Raw genomic sequence first — 26,149 nt, 5'->3', positions numbered from 1 at the left:
GATTGAGGCCAAACACAAACTGGAGGAACAGCACCTCATATTCTGCTTGAGTAGCTTATAACCCAACAGAATAAACACTGAAGTGTCCAATTTTAGGTAAATAACTTTCAAACATCCCCATCTTTTCTTTCCCCTCTGCCCATTCTTTTCCTTGTGATCCACCTCGATGCACACACAATTGTGAATTCCTCTGGATTCACAATTCGCTCTTCTTATATCATTATTTTGTTCTTTTCATCCCTGGCCCAACCATCTGCCTAACAACCTCCCGTTCTCCCCTGTATCCCTTTTCCTCCCCTGCCCCCGCATCTCTCCTCACAAGAGCAAGAAAAGCGTCTTGCTCTTCTTTCTCAGAACCCCTCTTTCCCTTCCTGTAGCCTCTCTTCTCTCGCCTGTCTTTGTCCCACCCCCTCGTTTCTTCCAGCTTTCTCCCACCACCACCACCACCACAATCATTCTGAAGAAGGGTCCCGACCCGGAACGTTACATCCATATTAATGTTTTATGTGTTATTGTTACTGAATGTCGTGTTGTTACTTGCGAGCGGAGCACCAAGGCAACTTCCTTGTATGTGTACATACTTGGCGAATAAACGTATTCATTAATTCCATGTTCTCCACAGATGCTGCCCGACCCGCTAAGTAACTCCAGCACAAAGATACTAGAGGAGTCTGAAGAAGGGTTTCGGGACGAAACGTTGCCTATTTCCTTCGCTCCATAGATGCTGCTGCACTCGCTGAGTTTCTCCAGCATTTTTGTGTACCTACTAGAGGAGCTAGTTATCCTCTAGTATGTGTTCAAGAAGGAACTGCAGATGCTGGAAGATCGAAGGTACACAAAAATGCTGGAGAAACTCAGCGGGTGCAGCAGCATCTATGGAGCGAAGGAAATAGGCAACGTTTCGGGCCGAAACCCTTCTTCAGACTGATCTTTGCTCCAGTACCTCTTGTCTCCGTCGGGCACGGCAGTGGCGGGGGCGGTGCCAGCGCGGTGACGCGTACGAGGAAAAGCGCGGTGACGTCCGTGGAGGCGCGGCGCGGTGACGTCTGGGGACGGGACAAGCTCGAGACCAAAGATCTCCGCTATAGGATCTTTGCTCCAGGGAGCGGGGTGACGTCTTGGGGGCGGGACCAGCTCGAGACGTCCAGGGAGCGTGGTGACGTGTAGGGGGCGGGACCACGGTCCAGGAAGATGGCGCCGCTGCGGAGTGAGTGAGAGAGAGAGGGCGGCGGGGAGGTCAGCCCGAGGTCCCGGTGACAGGGCGGCGGGGAGGTCAGCCCGAGGTCCCGGTGACAGGGCGGCGGGGAGGTCAGCCCGAGGTCCCGGTGACAGGGCAGCGGGGAGGTCAGCCCGAGGTCCCGGTGACAGGGCGGCGGGGAGGTCAGCCCGAGGTCCCGGTGACAGGGCGGCGGGGAGTTGCCCTGAGGTCGGGTGTGGGGGCGGCGTCTTTGCGATGTGAGCAGGGGGTTTCATTCGGGGACCGCAGCTCCGGGGGTTGGCGCTGGAGGGGGAGGCTCTGGTCTTGAGGGGGGGGGGGGGGGGAGTGGGTCGGTTTGTCATCCGTCTGATGATCTCCGTCCCCAACACTCAGGCATCGCAGCGTTTCTGAAGAACGCCTGGGCGAAGGAGCCGGTGATCGTGACATCGTTCGCCATCGGCATCGCCGGTGAGTGTACGATGGGTCAGGTGGGGATACATAGAGGAGGGAGGGAGAAAGAGGAGCCGCGGTTGGGTGGGGGTTAGGGTGCGGTGAAGAGGGGCGGGGGAGGCGGGAGAGAAACAGGTGGAGGATAAGAGGTAGAGGCCAGGGTAAGGGAGTAAGCAGAGGAAAGGAGGGTGGAGGGAGGGACCGGAGTGGGCAAGAGAGCAGGAAGTCTGGGGACAGGGTGGAGGAAAGGGAGGCTACACGAAGGTAAAAAGATGGTCAGAGAAAGATCATGGGGTGAAATATGTGGAGGAAGGTGGTTTGGGGGTGACGGGCTGACCAAACTATTTGGAAACTGGGGAAGTTGGAGTGGAGGATAGGGGAAGGAGGGAGAGAGGAAAATGATTTGACCTCCATGTGCTCTGGTTTCAGCTCTTATGTTGCCATGGGTGAGCCCCGTTGCCCATTACCAAACAAAGATGAATCGTGCTGTACCCCTACAGTATCCAGGTGAGTTAATTCAATCGATTATATCTGTGGGATGTATCCCACATCCCTCACAGTGACATCTTGTACATCCACACTGTACCCATCACTGAGGGCTCCTTGTGAAGCTTCTTTAGACAGAGGGTGGTGAATCTGTTGAATTCATTGCCACTGGTGGCTATGGAGGCCAAATCATTGGGTATATTTGAGGCAGATTCTTCATTAGTATGGTTGTCAGGAGTTATTTGAAGGTGGGAGAATGGGGTTGAGAGAAGGATAGATCAGCCATGATTGAATGGTGGAGCAAACTTGATGAGCCGAATACCCTAATTCTGCTCCTAGAACATGAACTAAAAAGTGACGTGGTTCCTCAGATACACTATTTCGTCAAATCTGACTGTAACCTGATCTCTGCATTTCCATATACCAACAGAGAACCTCTCACCCCTTTGCTGTTCAAGATCATTTGCCTCATCTTAGATTGTTCCAGATGTTGGTCATATAAGCTTTCATGAACCACATAGACCTAATTTATGTCCTTTTAATAAAGAGACCAAGACTACATAATGCTCCAAATGTAGTTTCACTAATTCCTTGCAGTTAAGCATGATCTTCTAGTTTTTAATTTCCCTTCCCCGTAAACAATAACATTCAGTTAATTTTTTATGCACCTGCATACTAGTCTTTCGTGAATTATTCACTGGGACCACCAGATCCATTTGCATTGCAGTTCTGCAAACTCTCACCATTTAGATATTGTTCTTCACTTGCCTGGTTTTTGTCCATTCATTTGAACTATCTCTATCCCTTTGTCAGCTGCTTACATCCACTTCACAACTTATTTTGCTCTCGATCTATGTGTAAGCAGCTAATTGAGCCACCATATTCATTAAATTTATTTATAGAAATCGTGGAAGGTTGAGGCCTCAACACCAATCCCTATGGCATATCACCCACTAACTGGCGCCAAATATAAAAGGGTCCATTCTTAATGTTTCCTGTCAGCTTGACAATCCTTTATTACTGATCTCTTACACCTTGTTTTTATTTTCTACAATAAGTTTTTACGTGGACCCTGATCAAATGCCACAGGAAATCCAGAGAACATTAGTTATAAGGCAACAGGCCCTTCGGCAAAACGACCATGCCATCGAAGATGCCCCATCTATAGATAACCTCCTGCATTTGGCCCATGTTCCTCTATACATTTCCTGTTCATATCCCTATCCAAATGTCTTTTAAACTTTTACCGTTTACTCTGGCGGCTCATTCCATATACTCACCACCGTGTGGAAACATTTGCCACTGATCTCCCCTTTTAGTCTTTCCCCGTCCGTGCTGTAAAGTTTCAAACTCTCCAACCCTGGGAAAAGGATTGCGACTATCTCTCCTACCTAAGTCTTTCATAATTTTATGTGCCTTGATAAGGGCACCCTTCAGCCTCCGTTGCTCCCAGCCTATCTAATCTCTCATAACTCAGGCCTTCTACGTCCCTTTGGGGTTAATCGCATTCTTCCTGCCGTATGACAACCAGAACAGGACATAATATTCCCAAGTATGGTTAAATCAATATATTGCATAGCTGCATATTACATCTGCTGGTACCTGTTTATTCATAGCACGTTTCTTCAAAAAACTCAATTGATTTGGTCAAACTTAATTTCCCCATTGCTGAAATTTGGTGACTGATTACTTTGAACTTTTCTAAATCCATTGTAACACTGATAGATTCCATGTGCTTCATTATAACAATGGTATACTTGGCAGCCTTTTTGTAACATACTCATTGAGCTAATATGTTGATTATTTCTCTCCTCGCAGTTATTACTTTGTTGTTTGTTTCTTAACAGTTCCTTTACGGGATGATGACAATATGCCTGATATTCCATCCCACCCTTGTGAGAAAATTGGACCATCTCTTGAATGGATGAAGAAGCTTTGACGAGCACATGGAATTAGTTTGTGGTGGGTCTTGAACCTAGATGTGTGCAATTAAGAAATAAGGCACAAAAATAAAACGTGTTCCTGCCTAGAGCTTTTGAATTCCTTGTCACCTATTCAGAGTGTTGCTATTTGTACCAAGGAATTGGAAGACAAATTCAAAGGGGCAGAAATGTATAATTCTTTAGTAAAGTTTAGCACTGCAGGTTTGGGATGGATGGTCACGTGCGCATACTACAGACAACACAGAAACAGGCCCTTGCGTCCATAATGTCCATGCCAACCATGATGCCACAAACTAATCCTCTGCCTGCACATGATCCATATTACTCCATTTCCTGCATATTCCTGTGTCTATCTACAAGCCTCTCAAATGCCACTGTTGTATCTGCCTCCATCAACCACCACCACTGGCAGCATATTCTAGGCACCCAGCACGGTGTAAAAAAACAAAACCTTGCCTTGCACATCTTTAAACGTTGTCCCTCACCTGGGAAATGCTGCCTCGTCCTTGGCATTTCCACCCTGGGGAAAAAAAGTTCAGACGATCTACCCTCTGTCTGGTAATTCTATGTACTTCTGACTACTTTAGTGTCTGAGGGGGCCTATTTTCTCTCTCGTTACCTTGTTTCCCTTAATATAATTATGAAATATCTTTGTATTCGCCTTAATCTTATTTGCCAAAGATAGCACCTGATTTCCTTTTCAAGTGTGCAAATTCATATATGGTGGAAGACTTTGCTTGGGCCTTGGAGAGATGGCATATTGCTCTTATACCATGGTCACCTAGCACCCTCTTTGATTTTCAGATTTCAACCTTTAGCTCAGAACAGAACCCTAGCTTCTACCATAAATATTTTCTTGTGCAAGGAAAATATGTTCCAGCAAAATACTGGATTTACGATGCCATCTGCTCTCTGCTTGGAACATAGCTTGTATTTATCCAGCACTGTGAATGTATCCCAAGGTAACTAACAGGAGCATCAAGTAAATGAGACTGACTTTTATAGCATGGTCCCAAAAAAAATGCTGAAATCCACCAAGTGGTCAGATTACCATCTTTGTAAAGAGCAGAGGGAAAGAAAGACAGTCTGACAACCAACACTTATGCTTGGACCAGGGCAGCAGAACACAACTGATAGCCGATGAAGGCTGGCTTGCTTTCTGCTGTCTTGGCATAACAGTCTGAGATGACAAATGTGAGGGTCATTGCAGATTAAAAACCAGGAGTCTGAAGATTGTATAATCTGTGTTTTAGAATCAGGATGCAAAAAAGAATAGAATGCACAGGAACTTCACGTTACCCCGCGCATGAGCAGACATTGATAACGGCTTTACATCAAACATAAATGCAATTGTAATGCAAAACTGAGATAAAAGGGCTTGATATAGAAGTTCAAAAAGAAATCAAAGTGTTATATGGATCCTTTGTAAAATGTGTAAGGACCACAAGTATGTGCAACATTTACGCTTCAAACAATTGACTCGTGTTGAATTTATGCTTGCAGAGATGCAGTCTTTGTCACTCATTCACATTCGTCACACTGACATGTTGGAGGTTACCAGCGTCATGGTCGATTCGATTGGCCTCTGCTGGAATAATTCTATGATTCCCAATTATTGAAGAGGGGACAGCCATCATCAACATCCAGCTGTTAAAAGGTTTTCAAAGTATTTTATTTTGGATTTTTTTTCACATCATTAAACTGAGTTGCAAATATATTAACAAAAAGACTTTTTCTAAGACTGTACAAATATCTGAACTTAAAAGGGATAAGCAACAGAAAAAAATCCACTTAAGACACCAAATTACAGTTTTAAATGAGAAATGAAATTTAAAAAACAGACCAGATTTCACACACCCATGCGCATACACATCCACACATACAGACACACGTTGCATTTTCCATTCATCAACACTTCTGCTGGTTGCACAAAGTGACAGCAGGTTCCTGGGAGCAGAAAGACCAGCACGGTGCCATCATTGTACGCAATCAGCGCGTGCATTTTACAGAAAAGGCCGCACTGCACTCTATGGTGAAATAAAAGACAGGAGATGGGCGAGATGAGAGAATACCTCCATTCACAGCAACTAAATGGCCAAAGGCTGTACTTTAGCCACGACGAACAAAGTGCTGCTTGAAAATGGCTGCCAATTTGACCGCCTGTACCTTCTGCTGGTTAATCACTGAGGTAACACCAGCCACTAGATTTCCAACCCCCCCCCCCCTTACCCCTTTTAAGATGTTGATAACAGCAGCATAATTGGATCTTTAGTGAAGGTCAAATTTTGCATGAGCAGAAGTAGCAGAGGGAAAGGGGAGTTATGCAGGTCCACATTCAGATCATTTATAACAAGTATATTTAAAAACAAAGCCCCCCTGTTCAACACAAATATCATTGAGGCTGGAAAATAAAAGTTGTTGGTGACAGGTTTCATCGTGACCCAGTGATAGGTCTCTTCAGCCTACGTTTATAACGTTGGCAAACTGCATCAGACAAAATGCTCAAAGCAGAAGGACAGACATAATGAGAAAAAGAGTGGAAAAGGCCTGGGAGTAGCAGCTCTTGCTCTGGAACCATGTTTTGGCTGGGATGGCATTTACAAGTTGAAGCTCTCATCGCTCTCTGCTGCATGTAACTGGGTGTCATCAGCATCGGTCATGCTGCTTTCCTGGGACTCGTCTGTTCCAGCTGTAAAAACAAGATGTTTAGGAAGTTAACTAGAAAGTCTGCAATCTTTTATACACACATACAGCAGTGATGCAGCTGGTAGAGCTGCCGCCTCATAGCGTTAGAGACACGCGTTCGACCTTGACCTTGGATACCGTCCTTGTGGAGTTTGCACATTTTTTTCTGTGACCGCACAGGCTTCCTCTGGGTGCTCCAGTTTCCTCCCACATCCCAAATTTACGTAGGGTTGTAGGTTAATTGGCTCCTATAAATTGCCCCAAGTGTGTAGGAAAGTTGGATGACACAGAACTGGTGTGAAAGGGAGACCAATGGTTGGCATGGACTTGGTGGGCCGAAGGGCCTGTTTCCATGCTGTGTCGCTAAAATAAACCTATTGCATATTAGAATTGGTATTGGCAAGTTGGGTTATAGCCAATCCCAAGACATTTTATACATCCATTAAAAACAAGAGGGTGACTCTTGGATAAAGGAGGAAATTTGAAGTTTAGAGAATTTAGGCGAGGTCCTATACCAATACTTTGCATTAGTCACCAAGGAGAAGGACATGGAAAATAGTGAGATTATTGCAGGATGTACTAATATGCTGGGGCATTTTAAGATGAAGTAGGTGAAGAGCATTAGCATGGATAGCACTGCAGGGCCTGAGGGTCTATTACAGGATATCGTGCAAAACAAGTAGGGAGATTACTGAAGCCTTAAAGAAGATATTTGTATCCTCTCTAAATGTTGACAAGATCTCAGAGGATTGTAGTTTCTTTGTTTAAGAAGGGAAGTAGATGTAATCCTGGGAATTATAGGACAGTGAGACATGCTAGGCGTTTGTAAAAATTGTAGGAGGCATAGACAGCGTAGACGGTCAGAATCTTTGTCGCGGGGAGGAAATGTCAAATACCAGGAGTGCATAATTTTGAGTTGAGAGAGAGAAAGTTTAAATGGGATAAAGGAGATGTATATATGCAAGAATGTTTTTTTGTGGTGAAAATGTAGGCAGAATGGATTTGTTTAATTTGGCATATTGTTTAGCACAGCACACTTTTATAAAAGGAAATATCCTCTCCAAATCCACATCAAGCCCCTTGTCACTCTTCTGAACTACAGAGGATACAAGGTTATTCTCTCCAGCCAACCTTCATAAAATAAGCCTGCCATTTAAGATATAGATCCACCAAACGCTCTCCTAATTGATTCAAACACATAAACATCTGCCTTTAAATAATAATAATAATAATACATTTTATTTATGGGCGCCTTTCAAGAGTCTCAAGGACACCTTACAAAAATTGAGCATGTACAGGAAAAACATGTAAGGGGAATGAAATAAATAGTAGAGACATGACTAGACCACGATACACAGTACTTCAGATGTGGGCTCAATGCCTCATTACTGAAACATAACTTATCTTTTGTATTCTATTCCTCCCACAAGAAAGGAGAACATTCTTGCCCCATAAGTAATTTCTTCCACCTTGATTACATCGCTTCTCTCTGCTCCTGTTCCTTCATGCACATCGGACACTTTAGATGCCCTCTGCTATTTCACCACATTGCAATTCCCTGGGCTCAACAGGCTTATTTTTTCTACTGTGGATCCAAAATCCTTCTACACCTCCCATCCCACATCAGGACCTCCACTTCTCTCTCGCACCCAGCTAAACTCATCTCATACTGAATAATTTTTCCTTCAACCACACTTACTTTCTCCAGGCCAATGGGAACTTACATAGACCCAAGATCGTTTAAGAAGAGTCACCATATTAAGCCACAGTAGAGTATGAAGTTGTCAGCTCATCTACTGATGCATATGATTCTGGAGAGACATTCAGGACTATCATTGCCACGTCTATACTAAGATGGCCAAAGTTAACCCTAGACAGATGGCCTTTTGGACACAGTGATCTACAATCAATGTTGTAGTGCAGGTTTTGACTGTTAATTTTTTTATTTTTTTTTTTAAGTTTAATTTTGTATACTCATGACTATGGATTCAGATCATATATGGGCTGGCCTGGAACCCAACACAACATTTGTACTGAAAGCTCTGATAATACTGCAATCATTCACCAATACCAACCTGTGTCATACTGGTAACCCTCACTGTGCTGCCCATCATTTGTTACAGGTTCCTCATCGTCTGGTAGGTAACGCTTGTCAATAGCCTCTTTGATCTGGTTGTTGGCTCCCTTTGGGTCAAGATCCATGGCCCAGGAGAAATTCATCAGAGCCAGGTGTGTCTGCCCTAATTTCTTGTACACCTGTTGATAAAAACAGCACTCTGCTTTTAAGATCTTTAAAAGTGTTACAATAATTTGAATACACATGTAGGGACAGAAAACCTGATCTGCTTTAACCTTTGAATTGCAATCGATGTGTTAAGCAATATACCAATAGCAATTCAAAGAAAACAAAATGACACAAAAGATAATCTGAAATAAGAAAAAGGGAAAAAAAAAGATAATTCACATTATTTGGGTCTACACTTTGGTTACAGGCTAAAGTGAAAAGTGATGCATCATAAAATAATTAGTGAATTATTTAAAATAAAATCATTTTTAATTATCCACAAACAGTTATGCAGGCCTGATCTCCTACTGAAATCTCCAAACTCATCAGCTCGTCCAAACCCATTACCTGCTCCCTCAACCCTCTCCCCACTCCCCTGCTGAAGTCCTGCCTCCCCGTTCTCTGCCCCTACCTCATTAATCTCTTCAACTCCTCATTGTCCCAAGGAATTGTCCCCTCCGCTTTCAAAACTGCTGCAGTCACACCAATCTTAAAGAAACCTGGTCTTGATCCCTCCTCTCTCATTAACTACCGCCCAATCTCAAACCTCCCCTTTCTTTCAAAAACCCTGGAGCGTATCGTTGCGTCACAACTTCATTCCCACCTCCTTGCGTATAACCTACTTGAACCCCTCCAATCTGGCTTTCGCCCCCTCCATAGCACAGAAACTGCTCTCCTCAAAGACCTCCTCACCTCTGCTGACACTGGTTCCCTCAACATCCTCATCCTCCTCGACCTGAGCGCAGCCTTTGATACAGTGAACCATAACATCCTGCTCACCAGACTCAAAGACCTCAGCATTGAAGGTTCTGCACTCAGCTGGCTCCGTTCCTACCTTTCCAACAGATCCCACTTCATCTCTCTCCATAACCACACCTCTGCTACAGCCAGTCACTCAAGGCGTTCCCCAAGGCTCTGTACTCAGCCCCCTCCTCTTCATCATCTACCTCCTCCCCCTTGGTCAGACACTCCGCCACTTCAACCTGGAGTTCCACTGTTACGCCGATGACACCCAGATCTACCTCGGCACCAAATCCCCCCACAACCCCCCCCCCTCTCCCATATCAACTCCTGTTTGTCAGCTATAAAAACCTGGATGCAACATAACTTCCTCAAACTCAACAGCGATAAAACAGAATTCCTCCTCATAGGCTCCAAATCCACACTCAGCAAAATCAATAACCCCACTCTCACCATCGACGGCACCACTGTCTCCCCATCTCCCCAGGCCCACAACCTTGGCGTGATCTTTGATTCCACCCTCTCCCTTGAGCCTCACATCCGCCATGTCATTAAAACCTCCTTCTTTCACCTCCGCCACATCGCCAAACTCAGACCCTCTCACACACCTCCCGCTGCTGAAAGACTCATCCATGCCTTCATCTCCTCCCGACTGGACTACTGCAACTCACTTCTCCTTGGCATCAGCTCCACCTACATCAACCGACTCCAACTGGTCCAGAACGCAGCCGCCCCACTCATCACCCACACCAAATCCTGGCATCACATCACTCCAGTCCTCAAACAACTTCACTGGCTTCCCATCTCCCACCGGATCACCAACAAAATCCTGGTCCTCACCTACAAAGCCCTCCACCATCTGGCCCCCCCATATCTCACTGACCTCCTCATCCCTACCAACCCTCACGGTCCCTCAGATCCACATCAGCCGGTCTCCTCTCCATCCACAAGTCCAACCTCCGCAGTTTTGGGGACAGAGCCTTCTCCAGGGCAGCTCCCAAGCTCTGGAACTCCCTCCCCCAACTGATCCGCAATTCCGTGTCCCTCACCATCTTCCAGTCCCGCCTCAAGACCCATCTCTTCACCTCTGCCTATCCTTAGCCCCACGTCCCCCTCCCTTTTCATCTGTGCTTGAATTGCCTCATATTGGGTTTTGAATTGAATTCTGTCTTTAATTTGTGTACTAGTCATATCTCTACTATTTATTTCATTCCCCTTACATGTGTTTCCTCTACTTGCTAAATTTTTGTAAGGTGTCCCTGAGACTCTTGAAAGGCGTCCATAAATAAAATGTATTATTATTATTATTGTGTGCCAAAGGACCTATTTTTGTGATGCATGACTATATGGCTCCAAGTGTCTATGAGTTAAAAGGAAGAGTAGAACCATATCCAGGGAGATAACAAAGGTATTGGAATATAGAGTAAAAATACTTTAAAAGGAGACCAGAAAAAAAATGAACAAGGAAAAGGTTCTGGTAGGTAAACTGGAACAATCAATGTCGACAAGTAGGAAAATAATTGAAACCAACAATGAGAAACTTTTAAAGCTACGTCCCAACATACCAGAAAATATGGCAGGAATAAAATGTTCCTTGTTAGGTAGAGAACAGATAAAATGGCCAAGAGGGAAAAAGAGTGACATATAGAAATAAAACTGAATATCCAGACAATTTGAAAATGAATAAATAAATGAGTAAAGAATAAATTAGAACAACAAATAGCCCTCGGCAACAGATAATATGCCAGAGGAACTCAGCATGTTGAGCAACATCTGTAAATGGAAAGGATGTTGGACGTATCAGGTTGAGACCCTGCAGCAGGAAACAAACCATTTTTGAATCTGTGACAAGATTAAATAAAACACTTAGGAAATCGCTACATTAATTTATAAAGAAATTTAATGTTTTATCAAATATTATGAAATATAGTCAAAAGCAATGTACTGTATGGATGTATAAAATTACAGAGAAATTAATAAATTTGTCTCTACGTTTTAGACCCATTGTCCAGCCAAAATACTTCAGCTGTGTAACCATTATAATGTGGAAAATCAAGTCACCAATTTCTGCACAAAAGTCCATAGACAACAAGAAATAAAATAAGCAAACTGAATCCATTTTACCGATGCCAGTCTAGGATCTGTTTTAAAGTTGTCATTTGAGAAAGCTAATTTTTGATTGTGCAGTAGAGAACTGGAATATCATCCTGGATTGTGGATTCAAGTCTGCAGCGGGTTTTGACACAACCTGTGACTTTAGATTAATATTATCCCCGAGCTAAAGCCAACATTTGCAACGGCAATTGAACACATAGCTTGAAAGGGGACAACAAAGCTAAAGGGCAGGTAAATTCAAAAAGAGACTGCAGATACTAGAGTCTGGAACAAAAAAAAAAACACTGGAAGAAGCAGGTCAAGCAGCATCTGTGGAAGGAAAAGATGTATGTTGACGTTATGGAATCTGCCCGTCATACCTTTCCCTATCCATCTGGTTCCACCTAAACCCTATCAAACAGTTTCATGCTTCTTTCAAAACGGAGAACATTGCAGTATTGAATATTATACATTTATCTTTACATTATTGCAACAAATTGCAGCAAGTAAAAATGTCATTGTTCTCTTGCCAGTACACATGACAATTAATGACAATTGACTCTACACTCCCTCTTCTGCTATATTTTGGTAATCGTTCCTCTTCCCACTCAGTCATTTGACTGTCGGTCGGTTGACCAGAAACATCGACTTACACCTTTTGCCTCCACTTCCCTCCAGCATTCTATTGTTTATTCCAGAAGGAGGATAATATTGCAAAGGCTGGCAGAAAGGAGGAGGGCCTGGTGTCCAGGTTTTTGGAAGAAGGCAATAACAAAAACATCAGTTGTTATTGACCCTGCTTTGAGGTTCTTTTCTGCAAGACATCAGCAGCAGGCAGGTTGTTCACTACCTTTTGGACACCAGGTTGCCTTGATCTTCATAAACATGAAAATTAATACAATTGTTTCCCATTTATTTCTTTGCAGCCTCACATTTGGACTTTTTGTATTCAACATAGCCCAAGTCTTATAACCTGGAGACTGTCACCAAATTCTCAATGGATAGCTAAATAATGTTAATGCAAGACATTATAACTGTAGGAAATATTGAGTTTGAGTAAGAACTGTCTGAATGCAGGTTTCTGAATAATAGGGAAGTCAAATTTCTTACCTTTCCTATTAGAAAGTAAACAAGTGACTCTTTGGGAACGATTTGTTTTAGTTCTTCAAGCTCCTGCAAAGCTGCCTAATGAAAAAGAGAGTAGAGACATCACTGTATGTTGAAACCACAACTTGTATCAGAATGTATTGTACGATACCCAACAGCTCACTTACCTTATACTTCTCATTTGCAAATAAAATGGAGGCTCGATGGAATTTGCATAGGGGATTTTTTGGATCAATACTTATGGCTTTATTTAGTGTTTCAAGTGCACTCTCGGATTTCTTTAATGCATGCTGGACCTGGAAAATAAAGCACATGAGCATCCGTTTGCTTCATTATCCAATCTGTAGGAGCAAGTTCAGAGTTCTCTATATTTTCATTAAAAGAACAAGCTACATCTAGCATCCAACCAAATGTTCAATGCCTGACATTCAAGGAAAGGGTGGCATGCACATTCTGATCACAGCCAAACAGACTATTTATTTGCCTTGTCTGCTGTTAATCAAATCTACTGCTATGTTAGTCGACATAATACGGGACTCATTCAAAATGCTTTGCAACACTGGGGGCCCCAAGTATTACTCCTCTGAATGGAACACAACTAGAACATTATTGTAAACGCAACTTGAAACTTGTGGACATACTGGAGAACTATCCAGCCAGTCAAACGTAGAATACTCCCCAGTAGAGTTCCATTTCTGGCAACATTCTGATCAGCATCAGACAGCCCCATAAGGACATAAGGAATGGGTGGGTGAATCATTAAATATAAACGTTGTTCAAAACTTGTTTTTAAAAAAAGGTAGACATTTTCGACTGACTATCTATGACAACTAGTGACAATCATACAGCATAGAAACAGGCCCTTGGGCCCGACTTGGCAATGCTAACCAAGATGCCTCATCTAAGCTAGTGTCCCTTTTGCCCGTGTTTGGCTCAAATCTGTCTAAACCCGTCCCTATACTTTAACTGTCCAAGTATCTTTTAAATGCTATTTATAGTACCCACACCCAATTCCTCTAACGGCTTGTTCCTTATACCCATTACCCTCCGTGTGAGCTCTCCCCCCCCCCCCCATCTTTATGGAACTTTGGTTAGGCTGCATTTGGAGTGGTGTGTTCAGTTCTGCTCGCCCCATTATAGGAAGGATGTGGAGGCTTTCGAGAGGATACAGAAGAGGTTTACTAAAATGCTGCCTGGATCAGAGAGTATTAACTTTCAGGACAGGTTGGACCAAATTGACATAATTCTCATAGCAGGTGACCAAAACAGTCCACAATTCTCCAAGTGTGGCCTCACCAACGTCTTGTAACAAATGTCACAACGTCCATTCTTAATTCTCTGACTGATGAAGTCCAGCATGCCAAAATATTCCATCACATATCTACCTATGACACACCTGCAGGGAACCATGTACTTATACTCCTAGATCCCTCTGCTTTACAACAATCCCCAGGGCCCAATCATTTACTGTGAATGCCCTGTCCTGGTTTGACATCCTAAAATGCAACAACTCACTCTTAACATAGAACTGTACAACACAGCACAGCGAACAGGCCTTTAGCCCACAATGTTTATGTCAAACACGATGGCAGATTAAACCAATTTCCTCTGCCAGCACATATTCCATATTCCACCATTCCCTGCATATTCATGTGCCCTTCCAAAAGCACTTAATACATTGTTGTATCTGTCTGCACCACTACTCCATAGCAACATGTTCCAGGTACCCACCACTCTTTAAAAAAAAAAAACTAGTCCTGCACATCTCCTTTAAATATTGGCCCCCTCTCCTTAAAGATTTGCCCTCTGGTCTTTGGCATTTCCACTTTTGGAAAATCCAAGTTGGTCCAACCTACCCTGAAAGTTAATTAATCCCATTCATCTTAAACTTCTGAATCAGACTCCTATGAGGGACTTTATCAAATACCTTACTAAAATCCACGTCGACAACATTCTCTGCCCTACCCTCAACAAACCAAATTAAACTCCATTAGCCCTGCTGATCATGAACCTGTCGTAATTCTTGATAATCATTTCATTATACCAGCTATTTTAGTGTCACTTGTAAACTTACTAATCTTTGATAATTTAGCAGTTCTGTTACTAAATCCAAAGGCTTGAACTTATTTTTATCTGAATTGCTTGTAATAACTGTCACTTATGGCCCAAATAACTTTACCCATAGGCAAAAATGCTGGAGAAACTCAGCGGGCGAGGCAGCATCTATGGAGTGAAGGAATGATGCTGCCTCACCCGCTGAGTTTCTCCAGCATTTTTGTATACCTTCAATTTTTCCAGCATCTGCAGTTCTTTCTTAAACATTTTGTTTACCCATCACAGTGCAATACCGCTCGGCACTAATTATTACAATTGCATATCGAGTGCAACCAATAAAGAAATATTTAGTGTCTCTTCTTGTCGATGACAATACAGGTTAAAAAAAATGGTGTTCTGGACTTGGAACAGGTGGTACCACATTCTAGAAAATACCCTTGACAAGTCAGTCTAACCAACAATTGTTAGCAGCAATGACCACAATAAGCAAGGCTCTATTCTTGCCAAACCAATTATGCACACGCTAGCCATGGTCACTTGGGTGTGGTAGTGTACATTCAAAAGGAAAAGATCAATGCTGCAAGAGATTACATTTGCTTCAAAATAGAACATGGTGGAGAACAAGAGTAAGGGAATTCAGCACCAACAAGGAAAACCCTGTGTTTTTTGATTACTTACCACACCAATGTGGCACAACAACACAGAACTTTGGGGGTTGATATTAAGAGCCTTTTGGAAATGAATTTCTGCTAGGTTGAACTTCTCTTGCTTATAGTAGATCATCCCCAAACCATACCTGCAGGGAGAGAAAATGACAAGCCTCATTCTCTGTTTCAGAGGGCATTACAGACTTGGGGGACAACAGCGCTTGGGTTTGTTGTTTATCTTTCCCGTTAAAGTCTTTTGCTCTAAAAGTTTGGTTTACCTGTGCAACAGAATTGTACAAATTAGTTGAAACCCTCACAATCTAAGCACAAACTAAAATGAGTGTACATTTGGTCATATGGACAACAAGCAAGTGAAAAAGTTGATGCTTAGAGCAATAAGAATGGGAAAGGCAGAGAGGGATGGTTGAGATGAGGAAAACTTCAACTTTGCATGAGATATGACTCCAACTGTTGGCTTTCAAATCTCTTGATGACCCATGATGAGGGCTCATTGATCCCACAGTTGGTGAAATGCTGCCTTGACGTCAAGGGCAGCCTCTCTCACTACAGCTCTGGAATGCCAGTGTTGTAACTGTACCGTACAGGAACATCATGGCTTATGGTGCAGCTGGTTGCTGAGTGCGCATCGTCAGTGCCACTGCTGAAATGTCATCTACCTCTCCAGCCTTAACCTGTGTTTAAAGCTGTTGCAGTGAATCAAGTTATTTGAAGACTGTGTTTTGGAACAGTGGGGATCTCAGCAGGAACCAGAGATGGATCGTTACACATTCAGATCTTTGGCCGAACATGGTTGCAAATGTTTCAGCCTTCTGCTTTAGCAATCAACAAGCATGGTCAAAAAGTAATACAGCATGGAACCAGGCCAACCTGCCCACTCCAACCACCATACCCCACCCACACTTGTCCCACCTGCCTGCATTTCCCTCCAAACATTTCCTATTCATGCATCTGTCCAAATGTTCTCTTCTGCTTTTACATGTTTGGCTCCACCATCATGGAGGATGGGGATATTCAGGAAGACTCCTCTTCCCATTAACTTTGTAATCATCTACCATCTTTCACAACTAGATATACAGGCTATTTATAGCAATGTTACAAAATTTTGAGATTTTAAAAATCAAGTCTGCAATTTATCCCATCAGATAAAGCATAAAAATAAGTTTAATTTGACACCTAATTCACTTTCATATCTCAAGTATTTAAAAAGTTATGGCCATTTTCATACTGGGAAATGAGCATCTTGTTCCCTATTGATTTTCTATGGATATAACAAAAAAGCTGTGATCGTGAACAGTCAAAAGCCCATAACTTTCTTAAAAATTAAGAGAACTGAATGAAATTTTCAGTTATCATAGATTGAAGCATTCTGAAACAAATATAAAATAATCTTACTTGGATGACCTGAAATTAAAGCATATAATTAGTTAGTTACCTAATTGTAGCTAATTTCAGACTTCAATTACTAGATCTAAACATCTATCCATTTCTTAATAAATGATTAACATTTTTAAATAGCCTAAATGTCCAAATAATATTCACAAATAATTCACAATAAAACATGATTTTTAAATCTCATTTACATTAATTTATAGACCAAATGGAAGGAATTTAGTGTTCAATTGCTGTAAATAAATGCCCATTTAAATCAGCTTTCCAGTGGATCCCTGTGGAACGCGCTGGTTTAGAACGTTCACATTGCGGTAGATTTGTGCCCCCAAATGCCCAGAAAAATACTGCGGGATATAATAGGCCCAAAATGAGCTACTCGCAATATTAAACTTTGTATAAAGGGATCTTTAGAAGCCCTTTTTAATGTAAAAATATACAGCATACCTTCAATTATTTGCTTTATGAGACCCTGCGGTTCCTGGCGGTCGCGGGTTTAGAGATTGATTTTTAAACTACTATAACTATTTTACGAGGCCTTTAAAACTAATAATAGCTTTTGCGACGGGGTCTTCCAGCGATTTTTCGTTAATAATTAACTAGGCTGAACATCTTCGATTTGAACAGCCTAGAGAAAATCGCGTTTTAAACCCGCCCCCTCTAAACGGCGCCAAAATCGCGCACACCCGCAGCGACAGATTTTCCACGACGCTTCAGGTACGCTTTGCAACATACCTACTATTTAGGCACTAATTAGTCTACTTGTATAATTGGCCTGAGCAGGAAAGAACTGCAGATGCTGGTAGACACAAAATGCTGGAGTAACTCAGCGGGACAGGCAGCATCTCTGGAGAGAAGGAATGGGTGATGTTTTGGGTCGAAATCCTTCTTCAGACTGACCCGAAGCATCACCCATCCCTTCTCTCCAGAGATGCTGCCTGTCCCGCTGTATCATTGATCTAATCCATCAATTTTAAGATTTCATGGCTGCCTGCAATTTCCTGTGTTGCTGTCTGGAGAAATCGTGAATCCAGCATGCAGCTTAACCATATTGGCTTCTCATTTTCAGGTTCACTAGAGGCTGCCTTTCATTCCTCGTTGAACCAGAGTTATTGCTGTCACCTGATCATAAAAATGAGGGACATAATGGATGGTAAGGTTACAGATTGTGACAGTGCATCTTTTTGCTGCTGCTGATGCTTAGCAGGCATAATGGTGGATAAATTCCCAGAGCATGAACAGATGCATCTCAGGCTGCCATGTGATGCAAGGGAGATGATGGATACTATACATGCACTAGGGTAGGGCACAAGGAAGACTGATCCAAAAGGTTAAAGCCAATAGGTTCAAATGCAAGTTGGAAAATTGGATCCAAGGTTGACTTGGCCACAGGATACAGAAGGTAATAATGAAGGGTTACTTTTGTGATTGGAAGTCAGTGACCAGCAGTGTATCAAGGGGGCCAGGTACTGGGATTGCTGCTATTTGATGATTTGTAGGAGATACGATTGGTAAGTTTGTAGATTACATACAAATGAGTTGTGTTATTGATAGTGTCCCTCCTGTTGGTTCACTCGCTACCAGCCTCATCTGGCCTCTATGCCTTTCAGGACTTAAAACCATTTTTGGTGATAAGCACCCCTTCTCAGAGATCATTCTGTGCCATCACTACTTTCAGCACTTCTTCCAAGAGTTGTTCATATAGAGCAGCACTGATTCATCAACCAAGAGAGGATGGTGGATGGCAATGAGGAGGAGGGCTCCTTGCTGATGTCTGACATAACAACTTCATGGGGCAAAAGTTTAAAGGGCTTCTCTCTCCCACTGTTTCCAGCCCTCTGGTGGGTTTCATCCTGGCAAGACCAAATGCACTCAGGTTGTGATGGAGTAACCTGGAATGTTGTCAGTCATTTGGAGAATGATTGTGTTAAGTTGTTGCTCGACTCGTCCAGTGAATGTCTCTCCTAATTTCAAACACCAATCCCAGATGTTTCTAGAGGAATTTTCTAACTGCAGACATCTTTGGAACTGCTAAATGCAGAATGTCTGCCAATCAGCCACCAGGACAGGAAAAGCCAAAGTGCTAGAGAAACTCAGCGGGTGAAGCCGAATCTCTGGAGAACATGGTGGTGTGACATTTTGACCTAAACCTCTCCTATCCATGTTCTCCAGGGATACTGATTGACCCGCTGAGTTACTCCAGCACTGTGTGACTTTTTTTGGTAAACCAGTATCTGCGGTTCCTTGTTCTACCAAGACGGGAAATAAGAATCTCAGCCAGTTATCCAGAATACTCCTTTTGCTGCAATATAATCAGCAACTGGAAGAGAGTTATTAGAGAAGACCAGAACGGATATTGCACATGGCCTGTACAATGTATATTTAGAAATTGTTCAAATAAATTTAGTCAAAGCGAATTTCAACATTCCAAAAAGATTCTTCCCTTTCAATACATTGCTATATTTGAGTCTTGCCGATTGCTCTCTGGCTTTGCTGTGAATGCAATTTGGCCTCTATATTTGACGGCTGATATAACATTAGTTAGAATTCATGGCAAATCAGCTTCCGGAATTATGTAAATTCTATCACTTTCAATGAGACATTATTTCAAGTGTAAGGAATGTTGCCAAGTTCTACAGGGTAACAGAGCATGGTGATATGTGAACACATACTTGACTCGAAAGTCATCCAGTATATCTGGATACATACATTCCAGCATATCTACGTTCCAACGTACCACTTAATATCCTCCATCTTTTATTCCCTTGGCGAGATTCACCTCCCCAAATGCACTACTTTGGATTAAATCCAATTTGCCACGTCTGCCCAATTTACTTGTTCATCCACTATAATCTTGCAAATTATCCTCCTTATTAGTAACCGCTCATTAAATGAAATATTTGTAATTTCCAGTAGTTTCTTAGAAACAGTTACAGAGCATGGAAACAGGCCCTTCGGCCCAACACGTCCATGCCATGCAAGATATCGGTCTGACCTAGTCCCATCTGCCAGAGTTTGGTTATACTCTACTAAACCTTTTCTATACACTTTCCAGTCCAAACTTCTTTAATGTAATTTTACACAGTCCCACTATTTCCTCAAGTAGATCATTCCATATGCCCATCATCTGCGAGAAAAGTTTGAAAAATTTGCCTCCTAGGTCCCTTTTAAGCCTTTCCCCTTAAACCTACATCCTCCAATTTTAGACTCCCCTTACTGTAGGGGAAAGACTGGCTAGTTACTTTTTCTATGCATGGACCATATCCCTCCAAATTTTTCCTATCAACATAGATCCAAGCATTTTTTAAATGTCATAATTGTACATGCCTTTACCACTTCCACTGGCAACTCATTCCATTTACTCACTGCCCTCTGTGGAAAGAAAATTCCCCGCAAATCTTTAAATCCCCTTTAAATTTCCCCCTTAAACCTATGTCCTCTAGTCTTAGACTCCACTGCCCAGGACAAGACTGATCATTCACATTATCTACATTGATTGATTGATTCTTTTAATGACCACACAGCCAGGCCCATTCCTCGTGAATTAAATTTTTTACATCCCTCGTGAAATTTTAAAAAAAATTTAAATTAAAAAAAATTACATCCCCCATCAACCTCCTTGCTCCAGGGAAAATAGTCCCAACCTAACCAGCATCTCCTTAAACCCGCTTGTCCCAATAAGATCCTTGTAAATCTTTTCTGTATCTATTCCAGCTTAATGACATAATTCCTATAGATGGGCAACAAGAATTGCACACAATTTTCCAAGTGTGTTCTCACCAATGACTTCTACATTTAGTATTTGCTATCATTAGTCAGGGTATTGCTGTATTCAATACCCAGAACGATGATAGCAAATGCTTAGCTGACAGAGGCAGCCAACACAGAATGTGGGATCATTTTTGCAGATGGGACCGAACAGTATTATCATGAAAGTCCTGTTTCTGCCTTGATTTCTAAACCTTTATATACCAAATCCTACAAACAAATCTTAAACATGGAAGGAAGGAACTGCAGATGCTGGTTTACACCGTAGAGACAAAATGCTGGAGTAACTCAGTGGGGCAGGCAGCATCTCTCGAGAGAAGGAACGGGTGAGGTATCAGATCGAGACCCATCTTTAGACTTAAACTTAGCTGTTATTTCCACCATTTGTTTTGATTGATTGAAAAATATAGAAAGGAAATAGGCTCTTCAGCCCACCAAGTCCATGCGATCACACATTCATCCCTCACCCACCAACAAGATGCTCTCCCCCTTTCACTCATAGCACAATTGTTGCTGCTTTGATCAACTAAAACTTTCCATCTTCCACATTAAAATTAAATGTCTTGTACCCCCTTCTCTTACGAGATTGGTCAATTTGTCAGTGCTTCTTCTTTCACTACTTCATCAATTTTATGAAGATTTTGTCACCATTTACATATTTTCTGCCATTCACAACTACAATATCCCAAGTACTATATGCATGTATAGCCAATATTACAAAGTAGAAAATGTGGCAGTCAATTTCTCTACAACTGCTATATTAACCAAATGTGCTGCCACATAACACAATCAAGTCTGAAGAAGGGTCTCAACCCGAAACGTCTCCCATTCCTTCACTCTAGAGATGCTGCCCGTCCCGCTAAATTACTCCAGATTTGTGTCGATCTCACAATCAAGGATATTATTTGTTTGAAGAAGAACATACTGCCTGTCCAGTTTTACTCCAAAAACATATAAATGCAATGGTTCGATTCAACCAGGGATATGTTAGTCACTTCAGATGGCAGTAAGGAATCAACTAAAGACACAAAGTGCTGGAGAAACTCAGTGGGTCAGGCAGCATTCTTGGAGAACATGCATAGGACTCTTTTTCAGACTATTTATAGGGAGTTGGGGAAGATAGCTAGAAAATAGGAGGGGCAGTACAAAGCATGGCAGTGAACACAGGCAAGAGGGGAGTTGATAGGCAGATGGTTGGACAAAGACCAGAGATGAAAACAGTGAGACACAAAAGGATTGAAGAGTCATGAATTGTGAAGCCAGAGGAAGGAGTGTTGATAGAGCCTATTAGAAGTTACCCATTAGAAGTTATGCCCAGACATACAGCACCTGCGCTTACCAGGCATTATAGTGCTGAGAGTTTACACGAATTGCATTTCTGAAACATGCCAGTGCTTTGTCCAACTCTTCTGTCAATACAAACTCGTGACCAAGCAGAGTGAATGCATAAGCAAAGTTTGGATCGACTTGAATGGCTCTCTGGAAGAACTTGATTGCTATGTCATGCTCTCGCTGCAAGCTGAAGCAGTTCCCTGCTGCACACCAAGCCTGTTGGGAGGAGAGAATAATTCAATACGGCGACACTGGTAGCACCTATTCCGAAGGTTCGAACGAAGAAAAGAAAAAAAGCCAGCAAACATACCAACATTTCTTACAATTCCATTCTTATATTAAATATAAATTTAATATCTGGAATTGCTCGATTTACCTTCACTTCATCGTCTAGAGTAGCAGATATTGTATACTCAAGGAGACATAGAAACATAGAAAATAGGTGCAGGAGTAGGCCATTCGAGCCTGCACCACCATTCAATATGATCATGGCTGATCATCCAACTCAGTATCCCATTCCTGCCTTCTCTCCATACCTCCGGATCCCTTTAACCACAAGGGCCACATCTAACTCCCTCTTAAATATAGCCAATGAACTGGCCTCAACTACCTTCTGTGGCAGAGAATTCCACAGATTCACCACTCTCAGTGTAAAAAATGATTTTCTCATCTCGGTCCTAAAAGACTTCCCTCTTATCCTTAAACTGTGACACCTAGTTCTGGACTTCCCCAACATCGGGAATAATCTTCCTGCATCTAGCCTGTCCAACCCCTTAAGAATTTTGTAAGTTTCTATAAGATCCCCCCTCAATCTTCTAAATTCTAGCGTGTACAAGCCAAGTCTATCCAGTCTTTCTTCATATGAAAGTCCTGCCATCCCAGGAATCAGTCTGGTGAACCTTCTCTGTACTCCCTCTATGGCAAGAATATCTTTCCTCAGATTAGGAGATCAAAACTGTACGCAATACTCCAGGTGTGGTCTCACCAAGACCCTGTACAACTGCAGTAGAACCTCCCTGCTCTTATACTCAAATCCTTTAGCTATGAATGCTAACATACCATTTGCTTTCTTCACTGCCTGCTGCACCTGCATGCCTACTTTCAACGACTGGTGTGCCATGACACCCAGGTCTCGTTGCATCTCCCCTTTTGCTAATCGGCCACCATTCAGATAATAGTCTACTTTCCTGTTTTTGCCACCAAAGTGGATAACCTCACATTTATCCACATTATACCTCATCTGCCGTGCATTTGCCCACTCACCCAACCTATCCAAGTCACCTTGCAGCCTCCTAGCATCCTCCTCACAGCTAACTGCCCCCCAGCTTTGTGTTATCCGCAAACTTGGAGATGTTGCATTCAATTCCCTCATCCAGATCATTAATATATATTGTAAATAGCTGGGGTCCCAGCACTGAGTCTTGCGGTACCCCACTAGTCACTGCCTGCCATTCTGAAAAGGACCCATTTACTCCTACTCTTTGCTTCCTGTCTGCCAGCCAGTTCTCTATCCACATCAATACTGAACCTTCAATACCGTGTGCTTTAAGTTTGCATATTAATCTCTTATGTGGGACCTTGTCGAAAGCCTTCTGAAAGTCCAGATATAACACATCCACTGGTTCTCCCTTATCCACTCTACTAGTTACATCCTCGAAAAATTCTATAAGATTCGTCAGACATGATTTACCGTTCATAAATTCAATTAATGTAAGACATAATCTAATTCAATTTAAAATTGTACATAGATTATATTATTCAAAAACAAGATTGAACAAATGTTATCCAAATATATCCGCCACGTGATAAATGTCTAGCCCAAAAGGCAACTATAACACACTCCTTAGTTTCCTGCATAAAACTTTATAGATTTTGGAATGATATTTTTGAAATATTTACAAAATTATTCATGACAAGAATGGAACCTAATACTGAAACGATTATATTTGGAGTAATGGAAGATGGGAATAAATTGAACACATCTCAAAATCTATTCCTTAACTATGGTTTAATAATAGCAAAAAAAATTAATTCTTAAATTTTGGAAGGGTACATCAATACCAACGCTTAAAATGTGGATTGCAAGTATGTTGGACACCGCTCATCTTGAGGAAATGCGATTCCTCCTAATGGATAAATCAGACCAATTCATAACGAGTTGGTCTCCATTCGTCATTTTTTTTGGAATCATATGGTGCAACACAATTGTAAAAAATAACTGTTTCAGGACTGGACGAGGGTTGGTCAAGATTATAAATAATGATCTCCTTTTCTTTTTTATTTTATTTTCTCTATTTTCTCTCAACTTTCTTCATTTACTCGTTTTCTTTTTTCACACACTATATATTTCACATCTTTCTATCCTTTACTATCTAACTTATTTTTCTTATTCTAATCTTTTTTCAATGTAACAAAAAAAAAAAAGAAGTTGTACATAAAAATATATATTAGGCACTTTGGTGCCATATGACTGTACTTACTTCTAATAAAATAAAATATTTAAAAAAATAAAAATAAATTCATGCTGACTTTGTCCAATGAATTCACCACTTCCAAATGTGCTGCTATCCCATCTTTAATAACTGACTCCAGAATTTTCCCCACCACCGATGTTAGACTAACTGGTCTGTAATTCCCCGTTTTCTCTCTCCCATCCTTTTTAAAAAGTGGGGTTACATTAGCTACCCTCCAGTCCTCAGGAACTACTCCAGAATCTAAAGAGTTTTGAAAAATGATCACTAATGCATCCACTATTTCTGCGGCTACTTCCTTAAGTATTCTGGGATGCAACTTATCTGGCCCTGGGGATTTATCGGCCTTTAATCCAATCAATTTACCTAACACCACTTCCCGGCTAGCCTGGATTTCACTCAGTTCCTCCATCTCATTTAACCCTCGGTCCCTTGCTATTTCCGGCAGATTATTTATGTCTTCCTTAGTGAAGACAGAACCAAAGTAGTTATTCAATTGGTCTGCCATGTCCTTGTCCCCCATGATCAATTCGCCTGTTCCTGACTGCAAGGGACCTACATTTGTTTTAACTAATCTTTTCCTCTTCACATATCTATAAAAACTTTTGCAGTCAGTTTTTATGTTCCCTGCCAGTTTTCTTTCATAATCTATTTTCCCTTTCCTAATTAAGCCTTTTGTCCTCCTCTGCTGGACTCTGAATTTCTCCCAGTCCTCTGGTAGGCTGCTTTTTCTGGCTAATTTGTACGCTTCTTTTGTTTTGATACTATCCCTGATTTCCCTTGTTATCCACGGATGCACTACCTTCCCTGATTTACTCTTTTGCCAAACTGGGATGAACAATTGTTGTAGTTCATCCATGTAGTTTTTAAATGCCTTCCATTGCATATCCACCGTCAACTCTTTAAGAATCAATTGCCAGTCTATCTTAGCCAATTCACGTCTCATACCCTCAAAGTCACCTTTCTTTAAGTTCAGGACCCTTGTTTCTGAATTATTAATGCCACTCTCCATCCTAATGAAGAACTCAACCATATTATGGTCACTCTTGCCCAAGGGGCCACGCACAACAAGACTGCTAACTAACCCTTCCTCATTACTACATACCCAGTCTAGAATAGCCTGCTCTCTCATTGGTTCCTCTACATGTTAGTTTAGAAAACTATCCCGCATACATTCCAAGAAATCCTCTTCCTCAGCACCCCTGCCATTTTACATATAGACACAATTACTTTAATCAGGTGGATTTCCTCGAATAGATTCAGAGCTGGCAAAATGGTGATAAACCTTTAATATGAGCAGTTTTTGCAAGGTGCGAGAGGGTAAAGGATTAAGGACTGATACAGAGATGCAAATAAACTTTAATCAAGTGCAAAAGTAACTGCAAACGTCAGGGACCAGATCAGGAACTCAGATAAGGTTAACATGTAGGGGAACAAATGTGATGATTCCATGCTGTATGTTTAAGAAGGAACTGCAGATG

The 26,149-nt window shown here is 42.0% G+C and overlaps 2 protein-coding genes across 4 annotated transcripts in view; one reads left to right on the top strand and one right to left on the bottom strand.

The window, feature by feature from the left end:
* The first annotated feature begins 1,097 nt into the window (after window positions 1-1,097).
* ndufa3 (NADH:ubiquinone oxidoreductase subunit A3) lies at window positions 1,098-5,798 on the top strand. The gene is made up of 5 exons (XM_033035204.1): window positions 1,098-1,207; window positions 1,592-1,666; window positions 2,078-2,155; window positions 3,982-4,096; window positions 5,581-5,798. The coding sequence occupies exons 1-4, from the start codon at window positions 1,192-1,194 to the stop codon at window positions 4,071-4,073; spliced, it is 261 nt and encodes an 86-aa protein (XP_032891095.1). The 5' UTR covers window positions 1,098-1,191; the 3' UTR covers window positions 4,074-4,096; window positions 5,581-5,798.
* The window catches only part of cdc27 (cell division cycle 27), a 59,790-nt gene continuing 38,949 nt past the window's right edge, over window positions 5,309-26,149 (bottom strand). For 2 of the 3 annotated variants that reach the window (XM_033035202.1, XM_033035203.1), the window contains exons 14-19: window positions 22,205-22,413; window positions 15,722-15,839; window positions 13,156-13,284; window positions 12,992-13,066; window positions 8,838-9,018; window positions 5,730-6,766 (exon numbers count right to left, since the gene is read on the bottom strand). In XM_033035202.1, coding sequence (XP_032891093.1) covers window positions 6,675-6,766; window positions 8,838-9,018; window positions 12,992-13,066; window positions 13,156-13,284; window positions 15,722-15,839; window positions 22,205-22,413 — 804 coding nt within the window. In that variant the 3' untranslated portion in view covers window positions 5,730-6,674. Of the gene's footprint in view, window positions 6,767-8,837; window positions 9,019-12,991; window positions 13,067-13,155; window positions 13,285-15,721; window positions 15,840-22,204; window positions 22,414-26,149 lie in introns of all 3 variants that reach the window. The other variant, XM_033035201.1, reaches the window with a different exon arrangement.

The sequence above is a fragment of the Amblyraja radiata genome, chromosome 16 (assembly GCF_010909765.2).
Source record: "Amblyraja radiata isolate CabotCenter1 chromosome 16, sAmbRad1.1.pri, whole genome shotgun sequence".
NCBI classification, from domain to species: Eukaryota; Metazoa; Chordata; class Chondrichthyes; order Rajiformes; family Rajidae; genus Amblyraja; species Amblyraja radiata.
The sequence above is the reverse complement of the archived record's forward strand: the minus strand, read 5'-3'. Positions and strand labels throughout refer to the sequence as shown.

Coding starts and splice junctions, on each gene's coding strand:
- ndufa3 (XM_033035204.1), top strand. Junction 1,667..2,077: donor GTTCGCCATCGGCATCGCCG/GTGAGTGTACGA, acceptor CTCTGGTTTCAG/CTCTTATGTTGCCATGGGTG. Junction 2,156..3,981: donor TGTACCCCTACAGTATCCAG/GTGAGTTAATTC, acceptor GTTTCTTAACAG/TTCCTTTACGGGATGATGAC.